The 11,958-nt window shown below is 37.6% G+C and overlaps 1 protein-coding gene across 1 annotated transcript in view; it reads right to left on the bottom strand.

The window, feature by feature from the left end:
* Window positions 1-1,624: 1,624 nt before the first annotated feature.
* Window positions 1,625-11,958, bottom strand: part of TERT (telomerase reverse transcriptase) — a 30,885-nt gene continuing 20,551 nt past the window's right edge. The window contains exons 10-16 of the mRNA XM_071553547.1: window positions 11,832-11,903; window positions 9,879-10,064; window positions 8,242-8,368; window positions 7,889-7,950; window positions 6,025-6,149; window positions 5,547-5,684; window positions 1,625-2,127 (exon numbers count right to left, since the gene is read on the bottom strand). Of these exons, the coding sequence (XP_071409648.1) occupies window positions 2,024-2,127; window positions 5,547-5,684; window positions 6,025-6,149; window positions 7,889-7,950; window positions 8,242-8,368; window positions 9,879-10,064; window positions 11,832-11,903 (814 nt within the window). The 3' untranslated portion in view covers window positions 1,625-2,023. The remainder of the gene's footprint in view (window positions 2,128-5,546; window positions 5,685-6,024; window positions 6,150-7,888; window positions 7,951-8,241; window positions 8,369-9,878; window positions 10,065-11,831; window positions 11,904-11,958) is intronic.

Here is an 11,958-nt window from a genome sequence, read left to right as displayed (position 1 = left end):
ATTTCCAGATTCAAATCCACCCGGGCACTTCCTGTCAGCAGTTGCTGTTTAACGCACCGCCTTGCTACCAATTAAGTAGAATATATTTTACCACCATAATACATGGCACTATTTCTTTTAGAACAGTTCTCCACAGAAGTAGCTTTATGTTATATTTCTACCTTCCCAACAATATAAACATCTAATTTTAGAGTAACAGATGCATCCCCTTGCTATGGTTAGTCTATTCCTTACACGTATGCTCACAGTAGTTTTTTCCCCAATTATCACAAACCGCAGCAGCAAGTTCAAGTTTCCAGCAGAGACTGCAGCTTTTCTTCAAATATCCAAATTCTCCATTTACTAAAACACATATTAGTTTCAGCTTTACTTCCATTTGCCTTCTTGAGTGGTGGATATTTTAAATGAAAGTCTTCCCTTGCAATTTCTTCCCTGTATTTGTATCTGTTTACAAACAGCCTACAGAAACAGCAGTTATGTTTAAAAGTGACGACTCAGCCCGTAGTTACAGGTAAAGGCAAACATCAGCGCAGAGAATGGCAAGCATTACACTTTATTCATTTTTATAAAATTACAACTTCAACTGAGACCACACCAGCAGTTTACAGTGTTACAGTATCAGTTGTGATACAGAGCAAAAAACGGGCTCATCCAAGCTATCAGTGAAGTGTTCTTCATGTTGGAGCATCTTGCTGTCTCTTTCTGCCCCATGATCCAACAAAATAAAGCTTCCTGCACTGCCAAGTCTCTCCTATGAGATGTCCATAGGAGTGCTCCCCCACACCAGCATCACTGCAGACCATCATGGGGCACAGGAATGTTTAAATGTTTGAGCGGCTAGCTGGGAAGCAACTGGGTTGTTCTTCATGTCTAGTAGGAACATTTGTTGTATGCCTTCTTTAAAATTTATTTTATTTTAACAGTGACATTTTATAGAAAGAAAAAAACCAACCCTGTGTAACTTAATGTACCATTTTAAACTGTGTTGTGATATTAATGGACAGATTGCAATATGGCAAATCAACTTCTAGGAGCTGTGTCACCAGTCCCTATGTGGTGGTGGTCTGTCAGGGATGAGACATCCACAATTTCTTTGGGCAACCTGTTCCAGTGTCTCACCACCCTCACAGTAAAGAATTGCTTCCTTATATCTAATGCAAACATACTCTCTTTCAGATTAAAGCCATCCCCCTTGTCCTATCACTGTATGTCCTTGTAAAAAGTTTCTTTTACTAGAGGCAAAGATAAACCTAAATAAAAACAGTAAATGCAAATAGAAGAGCAATATACTCAATATATTACCCAATCAAGAACTTCTGTTTTGTAGGTATAAATGCATCACCATCATTCCATAACACTGTATTAAAAATACCACCAAGAATTCAAAATATGTAACACTTCCACTAAACAAAACCAGTCTGGACAGTGAAATTTTGGCATATGCTAGCTGTGAACTCCAAACCATAAAATTTCTAGCCTGTGCATCTAGCTAAGTAATGCCATGAAATGCACTTGGCCTGTGCAGGTAGCTTTTTTCATGATATAAGCAAGCTGGGCAGGATATTAAAGATTACGGTAAAATAAAGGCACTGGAAACAAGTATGTGGTACTGCAATTACCCAGGCAATTTATTATAAAATAGTCTGCAACACAGAGAAGTAACAAACAGTCCTTTGAAACAATCCACTGAAACATGAAAGTAGACAATTTTGTACAGAACATAGTTTAATGATTCCTTCATCTAGAGGATGGGAATCACTGAATGAAACCAAGTAAAGTACTTCAAATACCCTGTGAATGTGCAAAAAATATCCTTCCCCCCCAAAAAAAAAACAACCCTAAAAACCAAGAAAGCATTAACAAAATTGTCTGCTCTTTTTATGTCCTTGGATGGTAACTGAGAAACAAACACAGAAAACGTCCGAGTGAAGTTGCTTTTGGTCCACTCTACCAGAACAAACTATGCTAAAGGCACAGCATTTATTTTCAAACCTGGAAAAACTATGAAAGAAACATCAATCGGTTAGTCCAGGATAGCTTCGAAATCTTGACAAAGAGATGGTTCTGTCACTGTCTTCAGTAGTGCCATAGTATCCTTTGAGATCTTCCTGAACAGCTGCATCTTACCTATCAAAATATCAGAAACAATTCATTATAAGTAACTTATTAATTCTGGTTTAGGGTAAGTGCTAATGAAGTAATGACATCAATACTAGCTAAATCCAATTAAAAAGCTGAAATATCTGGAATATGGGGATAAAAATAAAATATGCTACTATTCTTCTGCCCTTAAATGAGGCTAATAAATAAAAAGGTTCAAAATTGTACATGAAAATTTTAACAGAGAAAACCAAGGAGCAAATTCCTCCTACTTTCAGTTCTTGTAACACTCCCTTCTTTGGATTTGAGAACATTATTAAGTTTTGTGAAAAGTATAAGACCATTTATTCAATAACTTTATCCATCAAAAAAGGCTGTCAAACCATAGTCACTTTGAAAGTCCGTGCTTTAAAAAATGTTAAGGACAAGGGACAGGTTCTTATCTGTTACAAGAAGGTATTCCCAAACCACATCTTTTTCCCTCTGCTTTCAGATATGACATCAAAGTAGCCTATGCTTGAAACTGACATATGCAAAAAAAGATTTAAAAAAAAATAAAATCACATGAAAAATGGACCTTTTGCTACAAGACTGGCAACAGCAATTCTCCCCACTGTTGCCTTGAAAGAGAAGAGAGGCTAACTGAAAAGCCACCCTTATGGTGGAAGATACTGCAGACTATGTAAGATTCTCAGGAATTAAATTTTTATAGGAGAACATAATAGTTTTGAAACACAGAAGGTCACTGAATGTCCCATCAACAGAATGACAGACAGTAAAAAGGACTTTTTAAAGATTAGGAAGAACATGCAAAATCCTAGCAACAGTTTCAGTCCATCACCTCAACAGAGTCAGCAAAATGGTCAATGGTGCAGAAACTCAGAAGTGCTCAGTAAACATTTGTCCTGTGCTTGGAAAGGAGAGAGATGATGTATTTATATCTTATCATGATAAGGAAAGACTCTTGCTCTTTTCCCTGATGGTAATAGGAGGGATGTTAAACAGTAACTATGTTTTAAATACCTAACTCTGAAGAACAGTGACAACATGTACTGACAAGCCCCTTGATGCTGATATTTAACTGGTTTGGGAATTAGGGGAAGAACCTCCTCCCCAAAACCCATGAGCTTGGCATCGATTCCTGTGAAGAGTAATGGAAAGGCATGTGCAGGGACACAAGAGAAAAACACATTTATATCAATTCTTGTCAACAATATGATTTTACAGGGGTAATAGGTTTTATATAGCCAATACAAACTCCAAAATGACAACAAAAAATGCAGCTGTTAAGTCAACACAAGGGCTATTACCAGGCTTGGTTATCTCTATGCTACAGATTACTGTACCATATAGAGATACTGAGCTAACTTTACAGGATCACACCTGAGTCAGCGCTACCTGATTTCCAGAAGTAAGACAAAAACTTTTTGTTTTACTTTCACAGTAAAAATGAGTCAGAGCCTGCTAATTGTTTAGGTAGCTGTTAAGCAAAGATTTCTGAACCCTTGACCTTTCAGCAGTGTCTCAGGTATTTCCAAAAGAAACTGGGCCCTGAAGATAAAAACAGTGGGCTGTCTTGACACTATGGATATGAAAAACAAATTGTGCCTCAGAGAAGGCAAGATTTATGAAAGAATAGCTGGAAATTGCTCTTTTCAAGAAAACATCACCACTAACTTCCTGCTGACCTTTGTACTTTTCCTGCTCCACATCCACAATACTCAGCATGTACAGGGTTATTAGGCTTTCCCAGAAATTCAGGAAGAAAGATTATTCTATTTCTCAAGAGCAATTCTCATGGCCAGAAAAGCTCACTGAGAGACAGTCAGCTTTCCCTTCTTAGGTTAGAAACTGTGCACACAGTCATGCTTGGACCACATGCAAGTTTCAGGTCAGTATTGCAGTTGGGCAAGCAGCTGTATGGGTCTAGCAAACTCGGGAAACTCTACCTTCTCCACTTCCCAGTCCATTTCCCTGCCATATGTGGTGGTGTGATTTTGTGGAGAGCAGAGACCACTTTTATAGCAGAAGCACACAGTCATGGCAGACAAGATTTTGCTGAACAATAAACTGCCCGGGGCTGTGCCTCCACACTAAAGGTACAAATTAAACAGCAAAGCATGCACAGAGAAGGATCGGGAGCTTTGGCTCGGATTGTGGTCTGCCAGTCAAAGATCCCAAGGGCAAAACAATCAGCATTAAAGATGAAGACTCAAATGTGCCCTATATGAATCTTAGAGAAGTGGGGGACATCCCAGAGAAGCCATTATCCTACAGGGTATGACTACTGCATTCTGAGCATAGTTCTTCAGTTCGTGTCCCCTCCAAGCAGCCACCCTCTGGTACTTAGCAGCAGGGGGCAGACACGGGGCCTCTGGTTTTGGTGTCTGCGAGTAACATAGATGTTTCTCTGGGGGAGGCTGCTGGGGTTCAGCTCCATACAGAAAGTACATAGCTCTCAACATGACTGGCATAATCCCAACGGTCTGTTTGTGTTTAAGTGTCATCTTGATACATTCACACTGCACTACAAAAATCAGACTTTGCATCAGGCGCTGCTGCAAGCCCTTCACCCAGGAAAGAAATCCTTCCTTTCAAAAGGAGAACTGCTCTCTTTTTGGGGCACTGGGCCTCAGTGCAGGTATCAAAGCAAGCTTATGATACACTTCAAATCAAATAGGTGTTATTCTGCAATGAGACCAAAGAATTTCTTGATATTGTATAATAAAACTGACCAAGCAATGACTCATTCAGAGTGTAATCTGCAGAGTCAGCATTGTGGCTCTGCCCTTCACCGCAGCAAAATTCATCAACAGTACTGACTGCTTCAGGAAAACCCCCTGTTGCTCACCTTTAGTATCTTAGAACTGAAAATTCTATTATTTCTGTGGCTGGCCCATGGACAGACCACACAACTCGTTACAGAGAGAACTCCCCAGAGCTGTCCCCAGACAGCTTCTTTCGCTGAGTAGAAGTGACAGAGGTAAGAATTTACAGCACATGCAGTGCTGCCAGTGGTTTTGTTTCAAACTGCCCTTGGTAACACTTTTTTTGGTAAGAGCTTAAATCGTGGGAGGAGCTTATTTAGTTGCCAGTTAATCTACATTTTTAAAAATAGAAGTCTGAGCATTTACATTTCATTTAGCTAAACCTGCTGAGAATGTTTATGATTAGCCCAGTCTTATTAAGTCTTCTGAAGTGCACACATTTGTGAAGTGCAAAACATCAACAACTGTCCTGTAAGAACAAGGCTCTAGAACATGCAGTGCTGAAAAACATACCATTTTAATTTGCCTACTTATACTTAGCAAATTTGATTAAAACAGAAAGCTTCTCAATGTACATTTTAGAACATTTCATGATGAGAAAATTTTAAAAATCTATTTGTTTCCAATATTTATTACAATTAACCATAGATAAAACTGTAAAAATAGCTGAATACTTACAGATTTTTAAGGGGCTCAGCAGGCATTTGTAAATAACTCTGTGTTTTGACAGTTTGATAGTGAATGCATGGTAGCAGAGCCATTCTGCTGCCTCAAAAGGGAACATGCCCAGTGCATCTTTGGTACGAAAAGCAATCCCTAGAGACAGAATGGAAAAATGTCACTGAAAATGATGAGCATTAACAAGTATGTCTGATCTCTCCTCTCCTTCTATAAAGCCACTCCAAGACTTTTTACTAAAATCCTATTAAGCCAATGAAGTATCTTATGCCACCAGAAAACTAAAAACTAAACCCAGAAACTCGATTTTTAGAAGACTGAGGTTAAGAAGAATGTGATTCTTATTGTACATTCCATAATTTTCATTCCTGATCCTTATCTCAAAATTACATTATCAGACTGCACATTCAGGATGATTTATTTGTCTAAAACCCCCTCCCTCCAAACCAACTACTTCATTGCCATCAACACCCCATACCTTCATTTTTCGCTTTCAGGATAGCATAGCAGCACGACGCAGTCTCAGAGATGATCCTTAGGAAGAAATAAGGATTTTTTCTAACTTTCTGGTTGAATGGAAGTTGGAGAACACAGGCATGGAACCTGTTCACAAAAAATGCCTATTTAATCAAAAGTCATTTGCAATTTCAAGTGAAACTATGATTATGTACCTTAGGCACTGTACAACATTTAAAAGCACCCATCAGTCTTTAGCTATATCATCACTGTTACCATACGACACCTCTCCTATGTGTACACATGCCTGGAGTGTCAGACACACAGGACATTTGTTTCTAAATTTTATGCTGAAAGAAGAACTTGAAGCCATCTGCCTTGGTAACAGAATTCTCTCCTGTGGACAACAACTGTCTTGCACAGGGAAAAGTAAACTACACTTGATCACCAATTCTGTGTCACAGATCATGTAGCCAGAGAATCCACATGAGAGAGTGAGAGGAAGAAAAAAACAAAGCAAAATCCCACAACAAATTCTGTTCAGGAGTACAGGAAAACAAACTTCCAAATGACATGGTGTTCCAGAGACCAGGATTCCCCCTCCTGTGTGCATTTGGAAGCCAATTCTACAGAAAATATTTATATCATACACTCTTTTATACCTTTTTGGAAGCACCTTAAAACTGCTGACTTTTTTTCCCTTTTTCTTCAGACTGTCATTATAATCCTGCTTATGCTGAATATAGCCAATTACAATGTTGATTTTTAATTATTCAATAATGTATATACTTGTTTATTAAATTCATGTATGGCAATCACTTTAAAAAAATCTGAAATTTTCAAGTATTTAAAGCTGCATTGTAGGTCTCTGGCTGAATTAACCTGACATGCAGTTGTCATGGTGGACAGGTTTTTAAATAACATATAAAGACCATTGTTAGAATGTTAACACAAAAGAAAACAGAAGTAACTAAGTAATCATATCTAACATCAGTGAAAACATGTAAGTCACTCAACGCAGAAGTTTAAGAGTTTGACACATCAGTGCTGTACTAGACAAACCCCATTACCCTTCCTGGACAGAGGATATGCCTTGAACAAAGAACACAGCTTGAATATAGATCAAGCTGAATATTAAAATAAAACTAAAATGTCACTTCCTAACAAGCATGAGCCTAGCAAAAAATCAACACCTGATTTCTGGAAAGAGTGAAGAACCTCTTACACATTTTCTGCGTTAAAACTGTAAAAATCCAATTAATTTCTGCTGCCAATCACTCAAAGTTTTCGATGCACAATCCCCAACTTGCTTATCAGTTCTGATTTCTTTCCTTTATCTTTGCTTAAAACATTCACTTCCTCTCCTGATCAAGACCAGCTCACAGATACCACGACATTATCAGCTAAGGAGCAATTAAGACATTAACTGCAGGTAAGAAACTGCAGTTAACTTGGTAAAATGAAACTTCACTTTACCTAAAGTTATACTGGTCAAAGTTCTGTACGATACAAAGTTCTAAATATAAACTTGTTAATATTAAACTGGTCTAAATATAAAATGGTTAATAAGGCTTCCTGTCATACTCCTGAAGCAAAACAAACTGGTTTTCTTGAACTCATCTGTCAGTACCAAGTGACATTGAAAATCCACTTAGTGAAATATCACTTAAAAACACACATCAATATAACACTGAATCCTAAATCTAAAACTATTACTTAGGAACAGCGTTGAAACAAGAATAACTTGACTTGCTACTGACATTTACTACTGCACACACTACCCATACACATACACTGCACATTTATATGGCACACTTTTTTCTAATCAGTAGCTCCTCCATGTGTAAAGAAAGAGTAATGAAATACTGCAGAAGGCAGTGACCTACCTGTAAGCCTGAAGTAAAAATATCTTGTAGACGTTAATGAGAACTGTTTTAAGGCTGTTGATCTAGAATAGAACAGAAACAGAGCCTTAAGAATATTTTAGTGTCATAATAGGCTTTGTTGAAGATCTAGAGAAAAAAACATTTTACGCTAAACTTTAAAGATTTCTTTTATACGACTAAGTTAACAATGTTTAGAAGGCTCTGTTCTGAAAGACACCACAGTTGAGTTGATGTCAACAGTCCCACATTATGTGGATTACCTCTCAAAATAAACTATGCTACAACTCAAAGCACTTCTAACACTCTTCACCACTAATCACAATAGTTCCAAACATCCATTTTCATATTCCCACCTGTAAATCAAGAAATAAACAATGACATTTCAGTTTGAGGACTGCAATCAGTTTGTTTTTCATGTTTTTCCCAGCTGTTCTACTTGCATTGAAGGAAAGACTTGATCTGATGGAAGTATAGGCATAACTAGAAAAAAAAACAACAAACAAGTAGGTAAACAATCTCCAGGGGCTAATAAACTAAATTAAATTCTGTAAAGTAAGCCTCATTTAATTTCCCATGTTACAGAGATTGCATGCTAATCAACAAACCAGTAGCTAAAAGATGTCCATAACTAAATTCAACATCCAAAGAGACTAGACACTGTGGCATTAAGGGTAGTAGGAAAGGAACAACTTCAATACCTTGGGGCTGAGTAATTCACCCTGCTATAAAACACCAAACCAATAACACAAATTAAATGTATTTCTAAAACATGTAGCCTATCAAGAGCATTATTAATTACTCCAGTGACAGTCAGGTTATAATCTATGATCGACGCAATGCAGGACCTTAGGCTTGGAGCCTCTTATTTACTGGAACAACCCTGGTGTCACAGTTACTAAAGTAAAACTTAAGCAAGGCAGTCCTCATAACACACACAGTGGAGGACTTGGAAGTCCTGGGTTAATGGCTGGACTTGATCTTAAAGGTCTTTTCCAAAATAAACAATTCTATGATTGCAAGATTCTCATTAGTGTCTCCCAGACCAGTATCACCAATGCCTGTTACCAACATAAGCCTTTTTTTCAGAAACACAGTTAGTGAATAAATCTCTTTGGCTCTCGATTTTAGTCCTTTGCTATAGAAAATCATGTCATATAAATTCCTTTCCTAAATTGACCAAGCTTTTCTGTTTAGGGAGACTACTGAAGAGCTTCACCACTCTATTGGTGGAAAACATCCTCCTAATTTCCCACTTAAACACATGAACAACTGTTTATACTAAAAATGGTCAATAATGCAGCAATATTATGCTTGAGTTTAAACAGTTCTTTCTTTTCAGTCTTTAGCAAATGTCTAATGCCATCTCTAGTAGTCCATATAAAGGGTCTACAGAGTTTTTCAGCAGCATACCTTGTCCTGTCCTGAGTTCTGTAACACTTCAAACTGTTTTGTGTGGATAGTCAAGGCTGCTAGTTTAAAGAGAAGTTATCTTTCCCCTACACTACCTGAGGGAACACCTCTGATGTTGAAAGGATTACTAGTTCCTCTAGTCTATACCAAATTAATCCAAATCATAGTTCACATATACTTCCTGCTTCTTTTAGGAAGGTACAAAAAATAACGATTTCAAAACAATAAATGAAATTATATGACATCAGGTGCGATACAGTGCAGAGTTGTGACAGAAGCTGAACTGAGGTGATGGAGTAAACTTTTTCAGAACCATGCAGCCACCATGTGGCATATGACTTCTGGTCACTAGTGATCTGCGTCACATTTGATGGCGTTAATGGCATGCCACCAGGGTGGAATGAAGAAAACAGCAGTCTGTACAACAGAACAAAGTGTTTAGATTACTGTATAACAATCAGAACTGTAAAATCTATTTTGCAGTTAACTCCATTACAACCATTCACGAGACACCCTTGTGCTTTTCACACTATGTACAATACAGTGTAAAGGTGACACTGGAGTTGACAACTCCAATTACCTGGAGTAATCGCAGTAAACGTCAAGTGCCTCTATATCTAATAACAAACCACACCACGGGATGAAATGACAATCTGGCAGCTGTTTAAATTTGGGACGTCCTGGGAGACCACCAACGGGAAAATTCACGAGTGTCTTACTTGAGTTTATTAAAAAGCCATACTCAGGAATACCTGTTGCTAGAGTCCTAAAACAGATACAAACAGTTAGCCTAACTTCACCCACAAAAGCAAACAAAAACTGGCACCATGCTGCAGGCCACATGATCTTGCATAAAAGGTCAGAAATCAAAGAATAAAGGGAACCAAAGCCAACTCTAGATTAAGGAACACAGATAGAAATAAACAAAAGTGAAGATATTAAATACATATATCAAATAAATAAACTTGAGGATAATGGAGAAGAAATTTTACAGATTAATGCAAATTAAGCACTTCAGCCATGAAACATTGAGACAAGCTGCATAATCCACATTCACAGCAACCACTGAGATCAAAATCACTGGCAAAAGCCCGAGTAAGAGTTATTGGTTTTGAAAGTTAACAAAACCAAGAAGAACCCACATAACTCATTTATCTGATGAAGTTTTGAACTTTGTGAAAAAAGTTTTCCCTAAGGATGTTTTCATTTGCAGAATGCCTGCTGATTACCTACTACTATTGGATTAGCACTGTCATGGACAAGTGGGAGTTTGTCTTACTTGGCAGTGTATTTAGGTGCGGGCTCCACTGAGTGAGCACAAGAGACAAACTCTTCTTGGGGTGCCATAGTTGTAATTCTGTCTCCTCAAAATTAATTTATTGAGTTCCCATGTAATGCTACATTATTAAAAACTGTTACTACTCCATTTGTGGCACAGAGTTCAGCGGATCTGGAAAACTCTCACAGAAGAGGTTCCTTCTCTACAGAAAATCAATGCAGCTTGTGTAGAAGTTAATATGGAACAAAGATGCAGATAATTTCAAAGGGCAAGTAGGACAATATCTGCAATGATACTGCAAATGACATTATACTGAAAACATGTTATAAAGATTAATAGCTTGAAGCACCCCAGCCTCTTAGTTCGGTTTATCATTTCCAGAACTGTAAACCCATAGATCTCTAGAAATTAATTTCTGATCTGATAAGCAAATGAGGACAAATGACATCTTACATTATCTATTATTTCATATAATTTATACTTCAAACTGTATTTAATTGATTCCTCCATCACCTTTCAGGTTCACAAGAGAGCTGCACCTTTATGATTATTGAAAAGCATAATGCAATTGACTGCATTGCAGATCCTAAGCTTCAAGACCTGTCCTTTGGATCCATTAAATTGGCTCTGGCATCAGTAGAACTCTCCTTGGACTGACTGTATACTCCTGCCCATGGTAAACCAGAAACCTCTTTTGGGGTTCAATTTTAAAAGAAAAGGTAGTCCTGAAGCACTAAAGAATTACTGGTTTAAAGCTTCTCTGAGAACTGCACCCTGCCGTGCTATTGGGATCTTCAGACATTCACCATATTAATGACCAGAAAATTCTTAGTGATACTGGATGAGACAAAAGTTGTGTTCTCTCCCAGGGAACAGAGAGTAGCAGCACAACTGCTTGATAAAAATATTTTAAGAATATAAAGACATCTTCAAAATTTGAAGGAAAATAGTCTCAAAAGACAAGTGTTAGTCAACACTACTAATTTTTGCTGGAAGCTCCATCAAGGCCAGTAGGGTAAGCCCTTAATTTAAACTTCAGCAGGAATCCCCTACCATCTGAGCTGCAACAGATTTGTTAGGTGGGCATCAAGAATGTAGCTATTAGGATTCTTCCCAAGGACAGGTTAGGAAGTAAGGACTCCAAAACAGCCCTTTACTGTTAACTCATAAAATAAATACACCCATAAAGATGAAGAAGAATTATGTACAAGGTATTAATGCTTATTACTTTGAAGACTGTGTTTAATAGCATACCTTAGAAAAGTTCTTGCCTGCAATAAATGTGGTGTAAGCAGCAAAAAGTCATCAACGAGACGTATTAGGACTCTGTAATCAAGAGGAAACCAATGTTAGATTTTTTAATATGTAATCCTTTCAAATT

This window comes from Pithys albifrons, chromosome 4 (assembly GCF_047495875.1).
Source record: "Pithys albifrons albifrons isolate INPA30051 chromosome 4, PitAlb_v1, whole genome shotgun sequence".
Taxonomy (NCBI): domain Eukaryota; kingdom Metazoa; phylum Chordata; class Aves; order Passeriformes; family Thamnophilidae; genus Pithys; species Pithys albifrons.
This window is presented reverse-complemented; position numbering and strand designations above follow the sequence as displayed.